Source organism: Halichoeres trimaculatus, unplaced genomic scaffold (assembly GCF_033239565.1).
Source record: "Halichoeres trimaculatus isolate MK-OKI-2021-1 unplaced genomic scaffold, fHalTri1.1 fHalTri1_scaffold_7, whole genome shotgun sequence".
NCBI classification, from domain to species: Eukaryota; Metazoa; Chordata; class Actinopteri; order Labriformes; family Labridae; genus Halichoeres; species Halichoeres trimaculatus.
This window is the reverse complement of record NW_027437185.1, coordinates 24,135,632-24,162,487: the sequence shown is the minus strand read 5'-3', so window position 1 is coordinate 24,162,487 and position 26,856 is coordinate 24,135,632. Positions and strand designations below refer to the sequence as shown.

General features: G+C 40.4%; 2 protein-coding genes across 4 annotated transcripts in view; one reads left to right on the top strand and one right to left on the bottom strand.

Annotated features, from left to right (window-relative positions):
- Window positions 1–11,704, bottom strand: part of fgf13a (fibroblast growth factor 13a) — a 109,198-nt gene extending 97,494 nt beyond the window's left edge. For 2 of the 3 annotated variants that reach the window (XM_074673352.1, XM_074673356.1), the window contains exons 1-2: window positions 9,437–10,006; window positions 9,021–9,183 (exon numbers count right to left, since the gene is read on the bottom strand). In XM_074673352.1, the coding sequence (XP_074529453.1) occupies window positions 9,021–9,069 (49 nt within the window). In that variant the 5' untranslated portion in view covers window positions 9,070–9,183; window positions 9,437–10,006. Of the gene's footprint in view, window positions 1–9,020; window positions 9,184–9,436; window positions 10,007–11,425 lie in introns of those variants that run through there. The other variant, XM_074673353.1, reaches the window with a different exon arrangement.
- An 11,600-nt stretch (window positions 11,705–23,304) lies between these two features.
- f9a (coagulation factor IXa) lies at window positions 23,305–26,771 on the top strand. The gene is made up of 8 exons (XM_074673351.1): window positions 23,305–23,377; window positions 23,541–23,728; window positions 23,812–23,836; window positions 23,932–24,045; window positions 24,409–24,543; window positions 24,627–24,943; window positions 25,019–25,142; window positions 26,131–26,771. The coding sequence occupies exons 1-8, from the start codon at window positions 23,305–23,307 to the stop codon at window positions 26,730–26,732; spliced, it is 1,578 nt and encodes a 525-aa protein (XP_074529452.1). The 3' UTR covers window positions 26,733–26,771.
- The last annotated feature ends 85 nt before the right edge of the window (window positions 26,772–26,856 follow it).

Here is a 26,856-nt window from a genome sequence, read left to right as displayed (position 1 = left end):
TCGGGCATGGTCACACTAGCCATCCAAACCGTGCCATACTTAATCATGATTGACACCCCGCAGACGTTCCCCTGCTGGAGAGTGCGGCTAGCATTCACACTACTGAACCAGACTATAGTCACATGCATGACTCGCCTATGTTATCATGAAGCGTCTGTTTACACAAAGCTCAATCTCATCAGAGTCAGTACAACAAGGCGCGGGGGGGGGGGGGGGGTATCTGCTCCAGTGGACCAATCAGGTCGGACTTGCTCCTGATTAGTCGAAAAAGGGAATCGCTGATGTCAGCAAATCCCCCAAATCTAAACAGCTTGTTTTAGATCAGGATTTCACATTCACAAGCACTACTAAGTACAGGTCTTGTCATTTAATATCACATTTTGTGGGCTGGGAGGAAAGCCAAAGACCCACAAATTTCACTAAAAGACTTACATAAAGTGATTTTTGCATAAAATGGGACCTTTAAGCATGGTATGGTTTGCCTGTGTGACTGCGTCCTCAGTTTAACGAGTGTTATCACTTTGACACAAGAAGTGCTGAAAAAAACTTGCACATTACGTGAGAGAAATGCTTCAAGGAGAAGGGTGTAAAGAGGACAAATGGAGACACTTAAGGACAGCTTTCTTCTGATGTCATCTTTGTCCAATTTTATGTGAGTACAAACCATTGGAAACAACTGCCATACCCAGAGTGAGACTGCTTACCTCAACTCTGCCACTATTATAGCTTGTGTGTAAATTGCGGAGAGAAATGGTAAAACACCATTGACAACAACTTTGGGCATATTAACTCAATACAGATAAATTCAACAGTTCATTACATGGCAGAAATAGCACTAACAGCTGTCTAGTCTAAAATATTTCCTGAAGTATAAAATACACAGTAAAAAACACGCTCACTTACAGTCACAAAAAAATAAACTGTTCTTTAAAGAAAAGTGAATATTTTCTGTGAATGGGAGCAGAAGAGTGAAGCAAGTAAGCACAAAGAGGGACGGTAAAAGATCCTTACTTCAAAAACAGAAAATTATCAGCCAAAAAGAGCTAGCATTACATCAAATGGCTGTTTCATTGTAAGACCCTCAGAAACACTAAATAGTTTCAATAACCTGCTGGGTAGGAAGGTAATAAATGCAAACTGTGAAGACACCCTGACGCAAAAACAGGCTAAGCTAAGAAAACACAAGCAATCAGCTAGTTTAAGAGGTGGACTCAAATAATTGGTATCAAAATGCCTGAATAGGTGTGTTTACTATCTAAAATTATATTCTTCTTTCAGTGAAAAATACACATGACCTTAAAATTGTGATAAATACCTTTAGTATTTATCTTGGGTGCTGGAAAAGACCTCATATTGCTTTACAGTACTGTACAATGTGATGTGATACAACTGCTCCGATCCAATATGATGCAAAACAATACAAGTTGTAAAATCTGGCATAAACAGCGGCATCTACAAGCAAGGAGATCATTGTGATTAAAAGAATTCTCCATAAATAAATGCCATAGAATAACTAGTTTGATGCCAAACCACATGCACTCACAGCACAAGGAGGAAACAGTAAAGACGGGCAGTCTTACACCTCGCCAATTGCTAGTCCGGTTAGCTCATGACAGTGTGAAGACATTCAAGCGGAGAAGATCAGCCTGCTGATAACCAAAACGTTAACTGGAGATATGCTCCCATTAACTTTGTGGAAGGCGAAGGCTTCAGAGAGCTGATGGTGTTTGTGGAGCTGGAGTACAAGTCACCGCCATGGAGGACAACATCTATGATAGTGCAAAAGATGTATGTAAAGACTTCAATTATGGTCCAGGAGGCCTGTGTTCATTGGACCTTGTTTTTGTTTACTGTTAAATTAGAAACAAAAATAATCTACAAGTATTCAGAAATTCATCCATTAGATATTCAAATACAGGAATTACTATAAATTCTCATTCCTAGTTCTTTTAATATCTTCCATGCTGCATTCAATGACATTAAATTAGTTTTAAATGCTCAGAAAATCAAACTTATGTTGTTTTCCAGGGTTAAAGGTAATATTGATGACAGTTTTTAAATTACCATCCTGCTAGGTTCCAATATTAAGTGTGTTAGACAATGTGAATATCTTGGTATCTGGTTAGATGACAAACTAACATTCAAATATCACACTGACAATTTTACTGTCAGATTACGACAAAAGATTATCTTCCTGTAACGAAGTAGATTGAGTTTCCTTATGTTCTGTCGAAAAAGGATTACTGAGGCAGTCTTTCTTTCAGTCATGGATTATGGTGATGAAGTCTATCGACATGCGTCTTCCACTACACTGAAGCCCTTGGGTGCTGTCTATCACTCTTCACTTCCATTTATTTCTGGTGATAACTGCATAACCCACCATTGCATTTTATATGTTTAAGTCTGCTGGCCCTTAATGATTTCTCCAAGAACTTTAAACAAAGGTTGATGATTCAATCTATCAAAATAAAGGGCAAACACTGTCATGAAAACCACCATTATGTTGCCTTGCTGTGGTAATATTTTTGCACAGCCCTATCAATAATCTGTATTGGGAGGTCGTTAGCTTTTTAAAACTAACTAAAAATGATTTACATATTTTTAATACCAATGCAGTTTAATGCAGAAAATGTGAATCTTGATTAAATTTAATCATAAAATGCCTACTCCTAACTGTAATCACTGATAAATGGGAAAAGGTTTTCATGTCAGTGAAACAGTGTCCTGGCCCTGAAGAGAGATATCACTCATTGTCATCAGAGCAGTATGAGTGACACACATAACTACAATTATGAGGGATTATCTTCAGATGGGATTAACTACTTTAGCATTCCATGCATGTCTGAAAGTACAAATTTCAGTAATCCAAAATCCACAGGTAGTTGATAATCCCACACCTATGAGCCCGATTTCAGATCTAAACCACTATTTTGATGAAAGGATTTAAGTGTAGTGAATGTGATTATTATCAGGAGCAACTTTTCAGCAGCTGATACACAGGTCTATTACTACACACGTCAAAACACATTTCCAGATGGCTAGTTTTGAGATTATGTTGACACATTTAAGCACGTCTGCTTTTGCAAAAGAGCTGTTAGATTCTGCAGAGACGCAGATGTTTTGGAAGTGACAATATTTAAGAGGGTGGGAAATGACCAACTTGTACAGAATGACCAGAGAAAGAATCTGTGCAGGAAACCAGTGCTACCAGTGACGTGCACGAGGCTCTCACTGGTTCTGTGGACTGAGAAATTGCACCCAGAGGCACCAATGTTCCAGTAGGCCCCATGGGGACAGCTCACAAAGCCCTTTACCTCAGAAGACATGCAGCTCTGTGGATTACCCGCAGCAAGCTGACTAATGCACCAGAACTGTCAGGTATTTAGAGATTTTCGGGCCAGAACACTTTTGGCAGTGATGACGCAACACAGTGCGTGATTCGCTGTCAAAGTCAGGAGAAATTAAGAGGATGAAAAATGTGCTCTGCTCGGACATACTGGCAGATACATTTCACCATTGACGGATCAATAAATGGCCGCTGTAATCTTGGCATTGTGGACTCCAGTAATACACTTTTCTTGCTTATAAGTAACAGACTGAACAGACTCCCTGTAGACACAGCACAACAGGCCAACGGACCCAAAAGCCGACGCACCAGTCGCAGGGCACCCTGTGTCACTCAGAGACCTAATCTGACAGAGGAATTGAAGAGGGGAGCGCTCAGTGTTCCCATACAGCGATCAGCGTGCAAGTCAGCGATGGAGAGTGGCAGATCTCTGATGCGAGGCGAAACCAGTTTCCTCCAGGCGGTGCGGCCGGATCTGCGTCAGTGCCACAAAAGCATCTGACAGGGAACAACTCCTCCACCCTGACACCACAAATACTTCCAGAAGAAAGTGTCCTCAAGAAGCCCACGGTTAAAAATATTGCTTATTTATATTATTACTTGGATCTTAGAAATGTTTTTCTGTTTCCAAGATATGTTACTTTCCATTTTTTATTTCTAGAACTTTGTGCCTGGATTAACACCAAGATTTTCCTTCAAATGTGCTCATCACTGAGTAAAATCTACATTCCCACAGAGAAGATGTTCTCCTTGAATTAAGGTTATTGGGGTTAAGTTCACACATAACTTCACAGTTGCTTAGAGGGTACAGAAAGCCCCAAGTGAATTTTGCAATACAGAAGTATCTAAGACGAAACAAATATTTTAAGCTGACCCTGTCAAACAGCAGAAAATCCTGTGAGCTTGCTGAGTTCCAGATTTATTTGGAATCATTTCCCAAACCCTGGGATTAGAATTTGAAGACCCCTGCATGGAAATCTCCCTCACTACCAGTTGAGCCCACACACCAATGTGACTGCAAAAGAAAGTGCAGCGTGTAATTCTCTAACCTGTCAACGTTTGCACTGTGGGATGCAGACAGTTGCTGCTGGCCACAGCTAAAAACTTTCAAAGTTCAACTCTGCAGAAGGTCTGTATAACATACAGATGTCTTTATACACCAGTAACTTTAATTTTGCCTCGCTAAGCATAAAACTTCTACTTTCACTTCACTTCTCTTCAGATATGTGTGGCTAACAGAGGGCCATTAGAGCTGACAGTGCAGATGTTGACTCCATCTGAAATCAAGTGATAACAATTAAACCTCCTGCATTGACTCTACGCTCTTTAAACTAGCTTCTCTGAGATCCAGGGCTCAGATTGAGAGATTCTGATGACACTGTAGACAGTGTGTGGTGGTTTAGCAGATGAGATTAAAGTAGGTGTCAGTGATGTGGAGGACAGAGCCGCCTGCACTGTGATTAATGAAGCCTCTCCAAACTCATCTCTGGGAATCTATTGATCCGGTTTCTGAGGCCGGCCTCGCACTGAATTAATCTGCATGCAAATATGCAAGACTTATGTTTTCTTCCTCTTCTTCTTCTTCTTCTTCTTCTTCTTTGCAATCAGAGGCAGCCATGAATTCACCGTCTAATACTCACACATGAGACGAGTCTATCAAAGTGTTGCACTACATTATATTATATGAAACACAGTCGGAAAAAAAAGCACTAAAAAAGTAATAAACAATATATCTGAATACGACTTGGGTCCAAAATACGTATGAAACTGTACACTAGATATTTCATGCCTCTAAAATTGGAACACATGGCATCATAAGTCTGACACAGAACTATAGAGACATTTTCAGGATTTGGAAAGTCATGTGTTCGTCATGCTTTGACACATCACTTTGTCTGCACAACTTAGCTTCACAAGACAGGGAGAGCTAACACAACGTGATTCAGTGTTGATTCTTCCCCACCATCTCTCTCTGTATTTTTCTCCCTGCATTCTTTCTGTTTTCACATGTACTCCTACAGGATGAACTGTGAACTTTCAGGCTGAGCCACAGAGGAGACAGATTACTGTCACCATTGTCGTTCTCAACCCGCAAAGAGAAATACACAGATCACACTGACGTGACAGAAAGTGATTTTTGCCCTGAGCTGTAGAGTTTGAATGGCACATGAGTTTTTAGGATATGGTTACTCCTGGAACTGGTCTTATATAAATCCAAAAAGCTTTTTATTTTGAGCGAATTAACTCTTTAGCCAGTCAAAATTTCACACAACTTTTTTTCAAGCAAATAATTATGGGTCTTAGAGCATCAAACAATATTTTGTGGTTTCTGAAACTGCCTTTTAGTGTTGAGTGATCCACTGGAGTTGGTTGCAAGTTGAGTTTCAACTCAAAATGTGGTAAAGTCTCCATTACAAGGAAAACTAGACGAGCACTCAGAGAGAGCAGACCTCTGTGCAACACTTTAGTCCTGCTTTAATGTTATATTCCCTTTCAGCAGACTGTCTGCTACAACTTGGTGTTAGTTGCAGGTTTGTACGATAATTTGTTACATGATAGTGTTGAAAATTATGATGACCCAGTACATATTTCATGTTCCAGATCTTAGTATCCAGAATACTGCCAGAATCTGGATCATACTTTTACATCTGTCAGAAATTATGGTGACCTTGTCTTGTATGGTTTTGCAAAGCAATCCAACCGTTTATTGTGGAGTTATACACACATATGATGAAAACGGCCCTATCTCACAATGATAAAGAATCCTTTCAAAAAATCCTGGATCCACATGGTGATCAGGATCACCTCCAAAATTCAACCACTTCTTCCTTATTCTATTTTGAACATTTCCTGAAATTTTCATCAAGATTCGTTCGTTACCTTTTGAGTAATGTTATTCACAGACAAACTCTCCCAAAAACATAACCTCCTTGGGGGAGGTAACAAAACAGATGATGTGTTGATAAAAGGTGAACCCATTAGTTAAAATGGTCATGGAAAATCCATGACAAAAGAAATGACAGTCACCAATTATTCAGTATTTACTCTATTGTTCATTTTTTAATGCTTTGTGTTGACACAGCAATGTCTTCAGAGCTGAGCTGCTGAAGACAGAGCCACCAACATGCAAAACAGCAACAGGGATGTAACAGGTAAACAAAACAAATGACAAAAGACAATGCCACACCACCACCTCATAAAACTTCCCAAGTCTGGGGTATTTCACCCTCAACACTGCAAAGAACAAAATAACCTGCAGAGCTGTAAAGCAGCCCTGTCTTGTCACGGCAGCACATCGGTGACACACAAGCTTCTGAAGAGCAGACACTGTGGATGTCTCTTCTTCAAATACCAACCGTGACATTCAACTCCACCGTCCACAACTCACCATCCACAGTTACAGCCTCGCTGTAGGAACTTTCTCTCTTACTTTTCGCTCCCACATCCTGAAGCGTTTACCCAGGCTCTTCATCTTTTTCCTTTCCTTGACATCTTTTTTTCTATTTCCTGTCCTATGACCTAACAAGAAAAAATTTCCACTAGACTGAGGGGCCAGTTGGTCTGTCGGTGTAAGCACAGGTCCATACAGAGGCTATAGTCCTCATCATCCTGCACGCTCTACTCATATTTCTTGCATCTTTTCAGCTGCAAAATAAAGAGAAAGTGACCCTAGACTGACTTATAAACAAAATTCATGTATCCTCCTTTGTTGTTAAAAAGCTGTGCAGTCAGGAGCATGTATAGGGTATGGAGATGGGGGGTGGTTCTGCCTTTAATGGACTGTTTCCCTGAAATTTGCCAACGCTGGCACAGTCACTGCTGATTTCCTTCCTTTTTGCAATTCCCCTCTCATGTGCCACACGCGTCTCTAACAGAGGGCAGCTGGCACCAAGTGACCCTCTCAGCCATGCAAATCATCAACTAGAGTTTTTTTTTTCCCCCACTGAATCTTGAAGGCAGCAGAACCATGGCAGCTTTTGGCTCTCAACTGTGCAAGAAAAAAAATAACTGGAGCACACTTTTGTTGAAGCTGCTTGGTGAAGGTGAAGATTTTTGTTTTATTTTTTTAATCTCATCTGAGAGTTTTGGAGATGGAGCAACTGCCCCTGGGCTTGGGTGAGTCAGCCATTCACACGTTATTGATTTCCAGGGATGAGAGGAAAAGTTGGTGTGGAGGTTAATCTTGAAATCAATTCTTTAGAACATATTTTGCTCACTGTACTGTCAGCACTACAAACCAGGTTATCTCTCTCCTCGTCCTGTTTTTGTGTGTGTTTTTTTTACTGTTGGAAGAAACATTTTTTGAGTGACAAGAACACTGATCTCAGGAAAAGAGACGAGTACAAAATTTTAGAGGTCTGCAGATAAATGAGGATGCTTAAAATTACACTTTGGTCGCACAGAGAGTAGAGACACAGAACCCCCCTGCCATACATTCTGTACTCATCCATTTTAGTGAAGAAAATTCTTTGGAAACTTTCAGCACTCATGCTGTCATCCAGCTCTCTGCAGGGCCATTACTGCTGGATGCACCCCTTTATAGTAACATCCACAGGCCACGTCATTGCTTATGTCACTGCTGCCAAAATAAGCCAATTAGCTTTATCGATTAGTTGTGAGCACGTTGGACCTGAGAACAAGGAGATCCAATTGAATAGCTACGCTGTAAATAAACAGCAAGGATGCAATGGGCAGGTTGCCACAGTGTAAAGCAGGCTGTTATTATATTACACTCAGGGGGGAAACCTGTTCACTCATCGCCATCAAAAACTGTCTTAGAACAACAGGAAGTCCTACATGCTGATTCTTAATAAAGGCTGAACTCACTGTGGGCCGCAGTGTAATTTTTCAGGGTGCAAATCATCGCAGCTTATCTGGAAACAAACGTAGCCAACTGACGCAATAACACTGCGCAGTCATTATTGACCAATAGATGATGCATACACTGTTTTTTTTTTCTTTATTTGCTTAGCAGAGAACAAAGACAAAGGTGTAGTACGTGTGCGCCGGTGCGTTAAGTGCCTTGTACCTCCCAGGCGTAGATGGAGCGCTACAATGATCAGTCCCACCAGGTTTCTCTGGCAACCCCGTCTGCGCTCTGTGTCCATGGCAATGGATATATTGCACTTTACTCCCCTTTCATCCAGAGTGCGAAGGGACCTGATTTTTGACGCCATGGGTCACGCGCTTAATTTGGCTACGAGAACCCCCCCCCCCCCCAAAAAAAGACTGCGCGCGTCATGAGTGTACAGATGTGACGAGAATGTGCGGACCAGTCTGCGGTTAGCGAGATACACAAAGGGACATTTCAACAGGATGCCAGTGACACAAAAGAGAATCACTGTCATCAGTTCAATGCTCTGGTATGAAAATCAGTTTTTCTATCACAAGCCTGTTGTCATGCAGCATAATGCCCTCTTTTCTGTCTGAGTTTGATGATCACCAATCAATGCAAGAGCAGCATGTGATCTCAAACCAGCTCATCGTGCAGCTACAGGCCTACAGTAGATCTCAAACAGCAGTATCCACATGCACCATGCTGGGGGATGGACCATCCACTGGCTGCTATTGTCTCCACTCTTACCTCAGAGGCTGCTTGAACGGTGGCGCTGCTGAAAATCTGCGATTTAAGGGTTAAATCAGAGTGTATGCAAGGCAAAGCCTTTCTTCTTACCCTTGGAAGCATCCTTGTCTTCTTTAGGCTTCGCCACTTTTCCACTCATAGATCCCAGTTTGGATGTGTAAATCCCGATTTAGACAAGAATCGATATCCCTTTAATTGCGGACTGTCCTCAATGAAATCCTTAGCAAAGGTTCCAGGTCCTGAGATAAGGGCTCTGCGAAGACACAAAGATTCATGATTACATGAAATAGCAGCGTTCTGGAGTTAAAGTGGGGCCACCGGACGACACAATGGACCGTGGGAGCCACTTGAGAAGGTTTTTATCAATTGGATATAAACGGAGACATTCAACTATTGATGCTCACTGAGCACACCAACACTGAACACGACAAAGAGACCCCAAAGGTTTTAGTAAACACAGTGAACCAGCATGTGTGTCTCCCCAGTGTTTTACGCGTTAAACCTACCTTATCTCCTCCACGTTTTCTGCTACATCAATGCACATTGATGAAAGGAAACGCTCCCACCATGAATCTTATGTTGCATACACAAAAAAATCACGACCTGCTTCTTCTTCTGTGACAAAGAAGGGGAGCAAAGAGCTGAAAATAAAAAGCAGGTTTCTTCTCCAGTGGTGTCCAATAAGCATAACACAGAAAAGAAATAGAGGTCAGCACACTGGTCCGTCCTATGTTCACACAAACCCTGGGAGAAATGCCATCCAGTGGAGCTCGTGCGAGCGGCTTTTCCTCCTCCTGGCGAGCAGTGCTCCTCTTAAACGCTCGGCGGGCAGGATCAACAGGATAGTCAACGTGAGAGCGCTCCCCCCGTTCCAGCGCACATTCACACCGTGCACATTTGTTTTTCTGCCTTCTGTGTCACCACCGAGATGAAAACGAGCTCCGTTCGTCAGTGTGCGTGTCTGAGTGTGTGCAGCTGCAGCCCGTTGATATGCTGGAGATTTAAAGCAGGAGGTGGTGCGGCATGGTGCTCTCCATCTTGCTGTTGCTCTCATTCAGTTGCCTTTGCAGAGCAATGCGTCATCCCATTCACATGCAGCCTGCGCAATTTTTTCTTCTATGATCTGAGGGGGGCTTCTTTGACTTTTTTTTAAATACATGGGGTGACATTTCCAACAAATGGCTCACTGGAGGATTAAAGTGTTGGGTGTAAATCATGGGGGAATGGATTTTATGGATCATAACAGAGATTTATTGGGTAGTTTCAGAAGAAAAACTAGCAGAAATTTCATCAAAAACAATATATCTCATCTTGGTAAGGCTTTCACCTTTTAAGGACCTGCTTGGAACAATCGCGTACTGCTGAGTGTACATTATCTGTTGCATTTATAATACCCTATAACTGAAATGCTTTATCAGTGCAGCTAAACTCATCAACTTGGTTCAGCTAAGATATCAAAATGAATTAATCTCATCCCCCGAACTAAGGAGTTCTCTTGTGATGCAGATGTTTTGAATGATAAGGAAGAGCAGTGCCCCTTTACCAAAAGGCGCATCATCTTTGAACAACACCTGGCCCTTTTTCCTACCATGGGCTGAAACAAATTGAAGAAAATAATATAATTTGTCTCTTTATTCAATTTTAATCAACCAATTTTTATGACACCATTATCCAGATTTGTTCAGAAGGTTTACACATGTTTTGGCTTTTTGAAATAAAAGCATATCACAGCACAATGAGCACATCAGCTCTTTCTCAACAGTCACTTATCCTGTAGTATCGTCAGCTTGCTGTGAATCAAACATGCTCTCAGTGACTGAGCCATACAGAGTTTTCAGTTTTATTTTGTGATCATTTTGTGATCTGTCCCCCAAATCAGTGTCATCATCGCCCCAGTGCTATCAAGATAAAGTGATATAAGCGAGCCTTTAAGGTCACTTCTGTGGTGCACAATAAACTAGAAAAAGAGCTGACCCCTCCCCTGAATACTTAGTATGAAGGGACAGCACTCAGAGGAATGGAAATTCTGACAGTTCTTACAGAAAATCTTTCAGGGGATGTTCTCTTTTTCAAACTTTCTTTTCTATACAAGCAAAGGGCTTTAGTGTTACAAACTCACTGAATTAGACTGTTCAATGAGACTCAGACAATCATTTTAGAATCACTGCTCTGTCAAAAAATATTGTATGTCTCATGATTATTGAGTTTTATTCAAAAATATTTCCCACTAAAGATGGGGTCCTGAAAGACTTTGGCAGCATTTTCCAAAGATTACACAAAGACTCTCCAAAGTAACTCTAAAGCAAAGTGTTGTATCAACTTACAAACACTATCCGACCCTTCACGAGGCCCCACTGTGGGGAAATGGTTCCCATCACTTTCTTAGAGCTGCAGTTGACACCAACGTGACGTCTATCAGGTAATAACTGGAAACTCTACATACGGCATACTGGTTTTTAAACTTAAATAAATCATAAAGAACAAGCTCTCCTTACCTTATAAAACTGCAGACAGGAAGCCTAGAGGTTAAAACTCATCCTTCACATGGACTCCAGTCGAACAATCCAGTACCAAAAAGTGATTAAGCAGCTCTCAGGGAGAAATCAAAATTTTGCCACTCCTCTTTATCCTATTCTCAGGTCAGTGTAATAACTAAGCTTCTGAGTTACACCTAAATCAACACTCATCTAAACCTTCCAGTCCGATTCCCTTGTCTGATTTTCACTGGTTTTACGTCACATCTCTCAGCTCTGCTGGTCTGTTAGCACTCAGTGGCAGCAGAGGAAAAAAGACCTGCAGGTTGACTGTTACAAGATCTATATAGTTGCTATTTTTAGAGGAAACAAGACTCCTTTCAAACTTTCTTCACATGCTCAAATCATCCAGAGACATCTGAGGCACACTGTGGTCTGTTCAGCTCACAGCTCTGACTGAAATGGTCAAATTATGTCTTACTTTGACATCAGGTTTTAATTCGAATTCAGTCTTTTTTTTTTTCTACATTGATTATTGACACTGAACTCCAATCCATTGTTGGTTTTAAAGCTAAAAGACTTAAGCTTTGAATGTGAGACTGAGGAGGACAAATAAACACATTAAAACATGGTTTGTAATATGAAGTTCTAATCCTTCATAAGGCTGCGTAGTACATTTTTCAAGAGCTGCACTCACATGATTTCTGAATTTCATGGACTGATTGCATAAGCCTTTTTAAATCTGAACTTGGATTCATTCATTGGATGATTTTTAAGAACATTTGGCTATTAGTGTGGGCCAAAATCTGTTTTCCCAGTTCTTGTTTTTAAGCCTTTATAATTTTGGTCTATGTTGAAGTTATATTTCACATAAAAAAAATAGGCCTTTCAGAAAAAATGACAAGTGTGATGTGACTTCTTGTGGTCAATATTAATAGAGATAGTATTGGTAAATCAAACGCAATAAGGCTATGATTTTTTTTTAAGTTTCATCCAATTTATGTTGTGTTTTTTATTTTTGTTTTCAAATGATAAATTAAAATGGATTTCTCTTGAAACATCTATTGAGTGAAATAGACCAATTGTTCCATATGCAAACCTCCAACAATACAAAGACACTTGCTTTTTAATTTTCCATTCAGCATCTTTACATTGTCTATTTTTGCACCGAACTATTTTTATCTGTGCCTCTGTCTGTTACCTTCCACAATAATCCCTCTCATGGTTTTGTTTGTTTCATTGGATATTGTCATACTTTGATCACAGAGACACTTGAGTCCTTGTCCTTGTGCCTTGAAATTATTCTTACATCCTGATCTGTCAGTCGAAGGAACTCATCTTCTATTTTCAGCCACATCTGGTCAGAGAGCTCATTTTACTTTTTGAAGGAAATGTATTGATTTATTCCTTTTCTCCGCTCGCTGGTTTATTGGTATTCTAAGACAGTGAGAAGGTGCATGATTATTATTTATGATAGCAGTAATCTTAACACCAAACCTGATACGATAGCTGCAGGGGCCAGGGAGGTCACACTGAGGGTGAAGGGGGAGGTCAGCTTCTTCATCATGTAGCCAAGCAATAATAGCCATACCACACAGATACATATAAGAGTTATGAATTATGAATGGATTTAAGCACAAAATGTACAGTGAGCCTTGTTTCAATAAAAGATGAGACTTCATGTTTGGGAAGATGTTAAAGCCACTGTAAGGAGTTTTTCCACTGGTTATGAAATTGAATGAAATCAGTATGTATGTCTTTTTTCCACTTACCAAAGCAAAGCAGGAATATGGAAGAAGCTTGATGATGTCCTATGCCTGTAAGGTGTCAGATAAAGCCGGTAACACACTGAAAAATAAATTAAAAAACAGGCCTAAAAATGTCTGTAAAATGTTTCTGCCATTTGATTTGTTCATGATTTGCATATCTTTTGCAGCTTTCCATTTGTAACAGCTCAAAACAGCTGCATGTTTTATGTCCTTCCCTTCAGTGTGTCAATTAGCAGGTGTTTCAAGTCATTAGCTGGTGAGGCTCACCTGCTTTGCTGCTTGCAGTAGTGGAAAGCATTGGTCCAAGGGCTGGTGCCCGGCAGCCTCTTCTTTTGGGGAATTTTGTGTGTTTTGTTGATTTTATGTTAAGTTGGTCTCAGTCCAAATCTTAAATTCTTCACGTGTTAATAACAAGTAGGGATGGGTACCTTTCACATTTGAAACGATACAGTATCGATGCCCAGTACCTGGCAATCAGTACCGGTACTCAACAGTACCGACTTTTGGTACTTTTTTGTGTTTATGTGGTAAAAAATGTCAATTTGTTTAATAATAGAATACAAACATTTTTTAATTTAATAATATTTATCTTCGATATATAACCTTGCAATCTTGTATTCATGTCCAGCATGGGAAACTCTCCCACTTCCTCACTATCACAAGGATGCATTCAGGTACCTAAGCATGGTGTGGTGATCTGTGTTTCCCTGGTCTCCCTCCCCTCCCCTCACTCTGCACTGATGACTCCTGCACACCTGAGGAGGATCACAATCACCTGGAGGCTGCATTTAAGCTCTGTGGAGGAAGGACTCAGTGCCAGATTATTCCCTGCTCACCCAGTGGTACATGGGCTGACATTTCTGAGTATCTTGTACATGGAAAGTATCTTGATTGTGATCTTCACTGTTAGTAACTTGTGTTCTCCTTTGTTTCCTCCAGTGTCTCCACGAGCCTCCTGCCTTTCCATCTCACTCTGCCACGCTCTCCCACGCTGCCTCCTGGACTCTTGCCTGCCTAACCCTCCCCCCACCTTCAGCACCCCTCCTGGAAAAATAAAACTCTCTGCAACTGCTTCCTTTGCCTCCGCCTGCTTTTGGGTCTGAAGTTTTATTACTGGTTGAATACCGTAACCGTGAATCGGTACCCAGTACCTATAAAAGTACCTAGTTGGGTACCCATCCCTAATAATAAGTCTAATTTTTATGAATGTTTGATGGGTCATTTGGTGGATTATCATTACTATTAGTCTCATGCAGGTTGCTTTCACATCACAAGTGTAGTATTAAAAAAGCAAAAACACAGAAAAAGAACCCTAATGTTGAATAACTTATTGTTGATGTAAGATTCAAATAAAATTTTGAAAAACTTGAGGTTTCATCATGCACTGACATGAATCAAAGTGAACAGACCTTTTTATAGAATAGAGCTGGCCATTTGGGACCTTTTCTCATTAAAGATCATATCCAGAAATATGCACTCCAAGTCCTTCAGTGGTTTATATAATGTCTACCTGGCATGTTCTAAGCTGAACTTGTAAAGCTTGCAGTGTCTATGAAGGCTGAAATGAATTTTTGTGTGCAAGCTCAATTATGCAACCAAATGTTTTCCAAATGTTATTACGTAAGTAAGAGGCTTGTAGCATCAACATAAAACCTGAAAAAGTGGCTGTAGTGTCTGACCATACTTTGTGAGTAATGTGCTAAAGCTGTGACTTATCAGCAGGATTTGTGCATGTATGTTTGGAATGGGATCTAAAGAGCGAGGGTTAGGCTGAGTGTAAATGTCAGTGGATTGTGTTCCCACTGTGTCCATGGCCTGTGGCCCACGCTGACCTTTTCCAGCAAGGCGTCACTGTACAGCGCTACAATCAGCCTCAGCCTGGTTAAAGCAAAGCCCCGCAGCCGAGTCGGCTCCTCTCAAACAAACTCCTGACTCACACTCTGTCACCTCTGATGTCACATCACACGCCGTGGCCACAGAATCACCCTGAATAACTTCTGTTTGTCTGCTGATTACAGGATTTCTGTGAGAAAACACACCATCACCCTTGAGCTCATGCTGCCCTTACACTCACACATACACCCAGGACACTCATCCGCGCTCATCCTTTTTTTTAGGTTTTGCAGCGTATGTAACCACTTCCTGTGAAACGTCATGTCAGGGTTTTACACCACCCTAACTGGAGCTACAGTTATAGCTTCAAAACTTAAGAGCTGGTCAACATTTGTGCTTCTTAATTGGAACAGATCATTATATTGGAATACTCATTAATACATAGTGACAGCAGGGGGCTTAAAGCGCAATCAATAAATAATGGAGGAATCATTAATGTGACATTTAACTAATGCTTTTAACACAGGCGGACCTGTGATAAGGTTTTTATAATGTCTAGTCTGAATTCGTACTTACATGTGGATATCTTGAAATGTTCAACAATTGTTTTAAAGATGAATTTCTTTATTAGTTAAAATAAAGTAGGGTTCATTTAAAGGTGAATAATCATATTTAATGTTTGGAAGTTATCTGTGCTCAAACTTGTTTCAGATTAGTGACAAAATGCTTGTGTTCAAGTATCTCAAAGAGGTATTACAGGTAAATATTTTTTGCAGGAATTTTGGAATAGTTCAGTGGAAATATAAACATTAAAACCATGAATCTCAAACTTTCTGTTTCAATCAAAACAAAACAAAAATCCTACATGTAACATTTAAGGAGTGTATATTTTGTGTCATTCATTAGATTTAAAGTGAGATTTACTTGAGACATATTTTATCACCTTCTTAGAGCTACAGCTTGGTATTTTAGATGACAGTGCATATCCATCCACCAAGTCAGCGCAAAATCAATTTCCAATCACATGGACAACAGCCACTGACCCCATTTGCTCCCTGAGCTCACGTATAAATCAGTTACATAAGGTGAAAAACTAACACTGAGCCAAAAGCTAGAGCCATTTGATTTGTAACCTGGCCACACTGAAATTCACCCAAGGTGATATTTTTGGAGGAGCCAGTATGGGTGCTGGGAGGGCTTAGTCCTAAAAATCATTCTTTGGGACAGGTGGTGAGGTGTTGGAGGGTGATTAATGCTCTGCTGTTGTGCAGGGGGGTTATTCGTCTGCCCCGACTGTAGGTGTGAGGCAGATTCAGGCCCTGAGTGAGGCTGATAAGGTAATCAGACTGTTTCTGTTAGAGAGGTGCTGATGACTGTCGATACACGCTGGAGGTCGAGGACTGTTTGCTGGATTTGTGTCAGTGTTTTGTGTAATGTGGGGGAGATTATCAATACTATCTTCTGTTTCACTCTGAAAACTGTGCCAAAAGTTAATCACTATGTCTGGTGACATACTCCCTTATCTGAGAAGTGCATGCTTTTTAATTGTAGGCTTATAATTTGCTGACTTGTGCAGTTAATACAGAACAAACACTCCATACTTTGGAAGATGCTACTTCGGGGAGGAGAATATTCTTGGTCGTGCAGGAGAGCTCAATTTCAAATGTGTGGGAAATTAAAAAAGCGTATAAAGTATTCACATGATGCCTTCTTGAATAAATGCATAAGTAACAGAAGAAATGCAAGATAATAAAAACAAAAGCCTAAAGATTAAATTAAAGGATAAGCAAGTCTGTTTACTATGTGTGTCCATAAGCGTGCACATCACACTGATGGATTGTGTCAAACACATTTTGCACCTGCTCATTCATCTCCAAGCTCTGACCTCAGCTCCAAAGGTCTCAACGGGGTCAGTAAGTTATTTCTAAACTAAAGCGGTCGGGGTCGGGAGGTTCAACGTGATGTCGTAATTCTGTCGAATCCCTCCCCACAATGCAGGACATAATCGACCCGGCCGCCCTGTTGATTGCGTTTTTATATCTCTTCTGTCACAGAGTCAGGCTGTATCTCAGCTGTGAGACGGATGATCTTCATGGATTTGGTGCAGCTGACTCTCTCCGGTGCTGCAGTCTTCATCAGTGCACAGGAAGGAGAGTTATTGGTACCCAAAGCATGTTTCACTTTTTAAAGCCAGAATGAATTTGTAACAGTGATAAACTAGTTCCACGCTTCATTTGGTCTGTGCTGTGTTGCTTTTTGCAAACACATTCCTTGACATTCAGCAGGAAAACAGTGGGCTCCGTCGCCACTTTCTGACCAGGAGGGATGTAAGCTCCACTTTTCATTAACGGTGGCTGAGCATCCTCAGGCCAGTAGCGTCTGTCAACTCTACTACATCATGGCTGAAAAGACCAGGAGTGGATCTGAGCTCTCATTTCTTACAAAAGTGTTGTTTTTCTGGGTCACTATTGTCAAGTGTAAGCATGGATCAGTACTTAAATCTACATCTAACTGTAAAGATGCATAAGGAGGACCTGTTTTAATTGGACTGCCTCAACACCTTCTGGTCTGGAGTCTCAGGCCAGTGTTGTAAATTACTTTAAGCGAGGTATGTGTTTGTTTTGGAATTAAATGGAGCTTGGATCAAAAAAAAAATTTTTGTTCAAGACAACTTTTTATTGGGTACAATGCGCCGAGGTAAGGTATTGATCAGTACAGTTTCGTAGCGCTATAGTTTGAAACCATAGACTGTATAAAACATGACGTGGTCTCTGCGACATCACCCATCTGTTCATGATACTGCAAATTAAGCTGATAAGTGGATGCTGGCTTTGAGTTTCCTTTCGAACAGCTACAGGGCACCCGTCAGTCTCATGAGCTGAGCTGTGTCTCTGATTGGACAATCAAACGATCCTTATAACTTCTAAACCACTGAGTTAGAAGAATAATTACCCAACGTGCGGTGTGTTCTGATCGCAAAATCAGCCTTTCAGACCCAAGCCATTTTTTGAACCAGGCTGTAAATATGTTCTTTAAATACCCTAAAAGTCTGTTTTGTTTTGTTTGTGGCTGGGGTGTGTATGTGACTTCCGGTCTTTCTGGAGCCAGCCTCAAGCGGATTCTCAATGAACAGCAAAGCATTTTTCTAAACTGGATGTTACCTTTTGGTCAAGACCTGACATCAAGCAGATGTTGTAGTCCCCAGCTATACGCAGCACTATCGACAGCCGGTGCTCTGACGTATATGTAGGTTAATGTGACAACAAGTCAGTTTGTATGTAGTTAAGTAGCTGTCTATATTTAGTGCAGCTGGCAGCCCGGTGCTCTAAGACAAGTCTGTCATGTGTAACGTTAGTGAATCCTGGTTAGCTATGTCCTGCCAGTCATCTACCAAGCAGAGCTATTGTAGCCTCACTCTTCATTGTATTGATAGACTCTCAAGTTTGAACAGACCACTGCAGAATAATTACTGCATGTGGGTTGGAGTCAACATTATCACAAACACATTAGCCCGTGTGTTAGCCTTTAGCCCGTGCGCTATCACTCTCCCATTTATCTTTCTCCTGATCTTCTGTCCTTTTTCTGTCTGACAGTGAGGCGCCTGTGTCCACCATTACAACAGAAATTGTTTTCAGCAGAGAAAAACACAGATCTATCTTCTCACTACTAAACTTTGTCAGCTGGCTTGGTGTTGTCATAGACTTATCAATCAATACGGTCCTACTTGACCCAGACGTAACATTGAGAAATGGCCTGTAACCTGTAATATCGGTGCTGATTATCTCATTTTTAAAGCATAGATTACAATCTGGCATATATGTAGAAGGGAGACTTTTGCAATATCACTTTGAGACTCCTCACAGCCTCTTAAAGTATTCTTCTATTACTCTTGTTTTATTATTCCACACCTGCATGTGTTGTTCTTTTAGATAACACTATTCCTGACAATATACTTATCCCTACCAACAGTACACAAATGAATTTAGCTAAACCCATGATCTAATTAGAGCAAGAAAAACTAGGCCATTAACCCACTTTAATATGGAATCCATACCAGTGCAGAGAAGCAGCACAAGTATAATATATTTATTATATCATAATGTTAGCATCCGCTGCTATTTTCAGAACAACTACAAATGGCTCATGGGGTTCAAATGTCTCCTCTTCCTAACGTTTTATTGGCAGGAATTCATCTGAAAGCCCTCCAACGGTCTATTTAAGACTGTTGGACTGTGACTGGTGTTGAGAGTCTGTAAATCCAAACACTACCTCTCCTTCTCTTGCAACAGCAAGCCAATTGTTAAAATGTGTTTGGCATGGTGGGGATGCAAGTGGGCAAGCTGGGGGGAATGGATGTGAAACATCAGGTTTTCAGGACTAATTAACAGCGCAAGCCTCTCTCAAATATCACATTAATGTCAGTGTAAATGACTTTATAGTGAGGAGGGGAATGATGATGGTTAGGGGGTGCTTGGAGGCCCGAAGAGCCTGCTCCCTGTGGATGTTATACAAGCTAATACAGGCTCACTAGACTGAACTGAGATGATAAACCCAGAGAAGCATAAGGCTACATCAAACAGGAATCATGCCTCTTCAGTTATCATCACAGTAAGTCCATTATTATGACAACACCAGCCTTAGTTTCAGACATGTACATAAGAAACAGAAAAGAGAGTGAAAACTGTGTAACATTGGTAATGGATAAAAGGAGAGGCTTTAGCTTCTTACAACCTGAAAGGAACTAAAAGTCAAAATGTCCGTGCTGCTTAGGGGACAGTTTCCATTCAAGAAGAAGAAAAAACCTTATTTATCCACGTGCCAATGGTCAAATTAGAAGATTTCTCCCCCCTCACCCTACTTTTCCCATATACAGCTGTAGAGACATGGTAAGCTAAGTTCAAAGGCTAAATGTAGCTAACCTAGCGAGTCTTGCTAGTAACAGGCACAAGTCATCATGAATACTGACATTTTCACTTTGGCTTTCAAGTTTGTTCAATATTTGGGTTCAGCATGTTATCCAGAGTTTTATAGGAAGGTTAAGTGTTTGACAGAGGCAAGCTAGCTGTTTCCTCCTGTTTCTATTCATAATGCGAGGTCAAGCCTTTCTCTTGCTGCTGCTTCACATTTCTACATTATGTTACAGACAAGACTGGAATCAATTTCCTCACTTAAGTTAATAAGAAAGTGAAAATGTTTGCTGTAAAAATGTCTAACAGCAGTTACACATACTTTCATCTGTTTACATTTACAAATTTCTACTTTTCCCTCTACACTGGCTCTTAAAGAAAATAAGTGATCAGAAGCTAACCCGGATAGACATAGTGCGGTCATGTCACCAAGAACATACATGGATTCCCTGCAAAATCTGTTATCCAAGCAAATGTTAATGTCTTACTATAAGTTAAAAATCATCTTGTTAGACCTTGTGTAGGCCACATTCATCTATTACAGGTAACTCAGGCATCATTTGTCTGTATTTGTTTTAAAACAACACAGTTGTGTGAGACGGATAAATATTGCTTGTATTGAGTCTAACAAGACAATTTATACTAAAATTGAGATATAAATACTTACCATTTTTGCATTGCTGCTGAGTGCTCTACTTTTTGTTTGCATTCTCTGTCACAGAAGAAAATATAAATATATATGTATCATGACCTGGAAAAGTTCATGTTTTCATGTAAGAAAACCTAGAAGGAAGAGCTGAACTATTAACTACTCCCCAAGGGCCCTGATATCTTTTTACATAATTTAATAAAAACATTAAAATGTCACCCTGTACAAACTCACTAACACTGGAAATTGAGAATACAATGTTATGCAGACTAAATTCAACAAAGAGTGAACATTTGATTCAGAATGATAACCCAAAAATGGAAGTCTGGTAGTAACAGGACAATAAAGTGTGTGTATAAAGTGCTTATCTTTCTGCAAAACACAGAGACAATAATAAATACAACAGCAAGCTCAAAGGGTTTCAGACAAACCTAAGGACAGTTTGTGCTTATCGCAAGCCCTGACTGACATCCTCATGGAAGCATTTCAAATTTCAATGCTAGCACCTGATTTATTCAACCAATAAATATAACTCAGGATTTTCAATACTGCATAGAAAGAATTCAATTACTGCTGTGATTTTTTGGCAAAGCAAATGTCTGTGCCTGCATTTGAGCTCTACCAACATTCTCATTCATAAGCTTCAAGTGAGGCCTTTGCTAAGCAGAACACAAGCCCTCTGCAAATGACACCGTGTCCCTGGTGAAAGACTGAGATCTGGGCCGTACAGTAACAATCAATAGCAATGAGCAGGCATCAGAGGTTTTATTATCTGTGAGGCCCTGACTCCATCCCTCTGCTGTACTGACTAATCTAATTGAATTGCTCAGACTCTCTTCCAGCTGTGCACTGCTGCCAAAGAGGGAGACAGAGACGAGAGACGGAGATGACAGGGAGAGTTTTACAAATCAATAGTCAGTCGCATACAATTTGATGGGCTGATATCCATCCATGCATCTACTCCGACGGTCAAATGAGGTCCTGTTAGCATGCACGGCCTGACAAATCATCACCTCAGTGCTAATTGTAAAAGCCATTGCTGCTATTTTCTCCTGAACATGCTGTAGTAAGCCCCATCACGGGTGTGTATACACTCTGCTGCTGAACAAGGCTCAGAGAGTCTGTGGAAAGTATGTCATTGTGGCTGTAAAGCCCACAGACTCCAAACAAAGCTTAGCAACAGACTTAGATTTAGAAATATGACTCAACAAGTACAAGGCTGGTTATGTGGATGTTTTGCATTGTGTTTGTAACACTGTAAGCAAATGCTCCATTCCTATTTTACTCCACCATTACTCCTGGCTGGGAGTGATGGAGAAGCTCCTGTATTGAGCAGGCAGTGTTAATTACTCAAGTATGAATAATTCAGCCTCTCAACGATTCAATGAAATATAAATGCCTCGAGTCAATAGTTGCCAACACTTGAGAAGACTTTGGACTCCCTGTGGGGGGATTTCAGAGCCAGTGATGGGCTGCATTTCTACTCTATACCACAAAGTGACACCGGAGTTCAATCTTCAGGTGGCATGCTGAATCAGCACCGGTGTTGAATCATTCCCATCAACACTGCATCAACGTCTTAGATATTGACTGATTATTAACTCAAAAAGCTTTTATTTATAAAAACAAGAAAATAGTCCAGTACTGACTGGTTTTAAAATCAGGTGGAACACTTTGAAAAAGATTCTTTAATCAGATTTTGTTGTTCACTCAGTTTGATGGTTGAAGATCCTTCTTAATGAATGTCTTTCTTTTATAATGTCTCTCTTTCTATGCAAAATGCATTTCCCCGGCTGTCTCAGCTATGTTTTGTATCTCTATGGTTTATCTGTGACATGTTCTTGACCATCTTCAAGATCTCTGTAACTCTACATAGATGTACGATTGTGACCAACAAGTGAAGTGCATGGGCGCCATCTTGTGGGCTAAACCTCAAAGTGCACTTTATCAATTTGTGCTGTCTTAAGAACATGTAGAATTATCATTAAATAAATAAATTCAGTTAATTTTACAACAGCTGATTGAAAACAAGAAAAAAAAAATATACTAGAGTTCACAAAGCCAATTTCTAACAATTAAGATCTGAGCTGTTTATCCAAAGCCACAGAGAGTATCCAGTAAATAAACTAGAGGAGACAATTCATGAAATGGTTATACTAATTTATAACTGTTAAAACTCTTTGCTTTAGCTTTAAATACAATCTCTTAGCTTTAAAATGACTCAAACTGGTAAAATAATAATAATAATAATGTGTATCTGTTAACATAAAATATTAAACCATGAATCTGCATATTGGTTTATGATTAATGTGGTGGAGAAAAAAAATGATAAATAAATAACTTCCTCAACAGATTTCTTTGCTGTAGAGGACAGAAACGTTGGTAACCTGAACTGAACTCTGACAGGAAAGAGCCAGGGCATGAAAACAAGCCTGAGACCACAGTTGTAAATCACAAGCTGTTACTTTTGGTAAACTTGTTGGGACTTTGGTGTGAGCCCTTTTTTGGAGATAAAAATCCAAGGAGTGGTTGCTGTTTGTTAATTCACAAGGAAAAACAAAAATTCTGGAAATTTAGTGGAAACCCCGTCATTGCACATGAATGTTGACACACTGGCTTTTTTTAAACAGTCACTGTGTGTTTTTTTTTCTCCCTCTTTGTGGGTGTACATGCGCAAACAGAGGTCTGTACTTTGGAATGATGGTCAAGTGTTAGTGTGTCAGTTTTTCAGAAGTGGTTAGAATGGCTCTTTTTTCTATGTCTTTATTATGTTTGCTACTTCTAGACTCTCGGCTCAGCAATGGAGGTATTACATGTTCTGTTTATATGCTGCTGATGAATAATTCTGCTTTTTTATCATATGTCAGAGATGGCGTCTACTTATCCTTTTTTCTTTTTTTTTTCAATTTATTTTCATCCTCAGTATACTTTCTGAAGTACTTTTATATGACCTCCATATTTTCTTTGTTTTACTCCAGCTCCTGCTCCAGCTTTGAGTCCAGTGTTCCTGTCAGGTCCAGCAGCAGACAGCGTTCTGCAGAGACACAAGCGTTATAACACTGGTGTGTTTGAGGAGATACTCGAAGGAGACCTGGAGAGAGAGTGTATTGAAGAAGTGTGTGACCTGGAGGAGGCGAGGGAGATCTTTGAGGATGATGACAAGACAGTGAGTACACGTTTTCACTCTTTCAATTCAGATCTCAGGCTCAGTTTCTTTTCCTGCTTTACCAACTGTTCTGTGTCTCTTAGATGGATTTCTGGGTTGGATATTTAGGTAAGATTTCTCATTATAGTTTCTCTCTTTACACACTTTTATCTTTATGAATTAACCATTTGTTAAGCCATGATGCTGTGTTTGAATTTCTCCAGATGGCGATCAGTGTAAATCAAACCCATGTATGAACCAGGGATCATGCACAGACCACCTTGGCTTCTACACTTGCTCATGTCCATCTGGCTTCGCAGGCAGGAACTGTGGGATTGGTAAGTCATCCTATTTTTAAATGCACGTCATCAAAAGTAATGTGATTTTTATGCTACATGATACAAACTGTCTCTGAAGATGAGATTACATCTGATCCGATCTGAGTCTCCAAGGAGAAACATCCTGATGCCTTTTTGTTCTGCTTTCTAAATCAAATCAGTTTTGCTAACTTTGTGACGCTTTTGTCCCAAATTTAGATTATTTGTTCTTTTTGTGATCTAAAAACAGCAGCTCCACTGCCCTCGCTGAGTCCTGTCTGAATCGTGTTTATTTGAAAGTGTAGAAGGTCTGAGGAGACATTCACCTTAATGGGGTCTATGTGAAAACAAAAAATGTTGAATAATCTTCTGTTTCTTCCTCAGTTGTAGCTAAAAGATGTGACGTGAATAACGGAGGCTGTATGCACTTCTGTGAATCAATGGGAACCTTTGGAGCAAAATGCTCTTGTGCCAGAGGATACAGGTTGACACAGGATGGAGAGAACTGTGAAGTAGAAGGTATCACCCTCTTATTGATTAAATTTCTGCCAAATGTTTTCTTCTTCATTCCTCTGTGTGACCACATTTTCTCAAACCACCAGCTGAATTTCCCTGTGGCAGAAATGCCCTGACCACCCTGTACAACTCAGTGTCCACAAGGGCTCTGCTCGACTTTGGGAATGTGAGCCTGAAGAACAACACTTCACACGCCGACATCAACTCTACCACATCCACTCCTTCAACTTCAGCCTTCACTACAACGCCTTATCCAGCAGATGACTCTGCAGGGCGCCAACCTGTGAAGAGACTGCCCCTGTGGGCACTCAGCGATGCTGTGGCCCCCACTGAAAAGCAACCTCGGCCTCATAAACGCATCGTGGGAGGCAAGGTGGTGATACCAGGAGAGATTCCATGGCAGGTAAAGCACGGAAAAAGAAGAAAGGGTGTTAAGTGCAGCAAGCAGGTCCTTAGCTTCTCTCTATCTCTCATTCAGGCGGCCTTAATAGCTCGCCCCAGTGGTCAGTTGTTCTGCGGGGGATCCATTCTCAGTGAGAGGTGGATTATTACTGCTGCTCACTGCCTGGCAGAGGGTCAGGGCTCCTTCTTTGTCAGACTGGGTAAGATTCATTTCCACCTCTGCAAAACCATTAGTCGATGAGTGTTGATGGAAAAGTCTTCCTTTATTAGATAGATAGATAGATAGATAGATAGATAGATAGGCCTGAATGTCCTTATAGTAGCAGCAGTTTTTTCTCTTTTAACAGTATTAAGAAAATGTATCTTTAAAACAAAACACACAGAAATAATCTATATGAACCACTGACACAAACATAACAGGTTTAAACTGAAAAAGGGTGTATTAGGCTGAAGCCTTGAACCTCTGAATATGTCTGTTCTTTTTGCACAGCATTCTTTAAGCTGTCTGTTAAACACTGAGGTTAAGTTACTTCATTACAAAGCAAAAAAAAAATCAGTTTCAAACATTTCTTTCTTTCTCTCTTATTATTTCAAATTATTTTTCATTCTTTATCATTTTGCCTACAGTTTTGCTGTTCTTTTCTGCCATTTTTCCTTTCAATCTGCCCCATTCTTCGTCTTACTCTCTTACCCTTTTCCTTTTGTTTTTCATTTTCTTTCATTACTTTTTATTCTTATTTATCATTTTAGTCTGACATTTTTCTTTCAGTGATTATTTTTGTTGTTGTTTTGTTTGTTTCTTGCTCCAGATTTAACTTGGCTATTTTTGTTTTTCTTATTTGTGATCTTTCTTATCCCTATATTTTCTTCCCCTTTTTTACAACTTTTTTCTTTCTTTTTTTTTCCTTTAATTTATTTTTTATGATTTTGTTATTTCTTTTTTCATCACTTATGTCTTCTTTATTTTCTTATTATTTCACATCCTCTTTGTTCTATTTTGGTTCTGTCTTGTCTGTCTTCTGTTTTGTTTTGGGTTTTTTTGTTCTGTTTTTTTTGTTTGTTCTGTTTTTTTTTGTTTTTGCACGTGCGCGCATGTGTGTGTGCGCGCGTGTATGTGTGAGATTAAATGCTGCAGTGATGATGTTTATAAACATTTGGAACTATATCTGCTGTAATCTTTACCTCCAGGGGAGCATGACATCTTCATCAATGAGGGCATGGAGCAGGATCATGAAGTGTTGGAGCAGTATGTGCATCCTCGCTACAATGCCAGCATAAGCTTGCACAACCATGACATCGCTTTGCTTTACCTGAAAAGCCCTATCACCTTTAGCACCGTGGTCAGACCCATTTGCATCGGGCCTAAAGCTTTCACCGAGGCCCTGGTGAAGGAGTCTTCTCCGGCTACAGTCAGTGGCTGGGGCAGGACCCGCTTTCAGGGACTGACAGCTAACACTCTGCAGAAGGTTGAGGTTCCTTTCACAGACCGGACGGAGTGCAAGCGCAGCAGCAGTGCCAGGATCACTCCCGTCATGTTCTGTGCTGGATACTATGATGAAAAAAAGGACGCCTGTCAGGGGGACAGTGGAGGCCCTCATGCCAACCAGGTTCATGACACCTGGTTTCTGACAGGCATCATAAGCTGGGGGGAGGAGTGTGCAAAGCAAGGGAAATATGGCGTGTACACCCGGCTGTCTCTTTATTACCGCTGGATCAAACATGTGATGGGACAAACTAAACACAGGCTGGCTGTGGATGTTGAAGAACCTGACCCTGAAGATGAAATATGAAAGATTTAATCTGGTTAACAAATGCATTGCTTGTCTAATGAAACAATCTCCCATGCTTGTTTCTGTTTTTGATTTTATTGACTTAAAACCTACAAACTGAGGAAACAATTACACAACTAGAAGG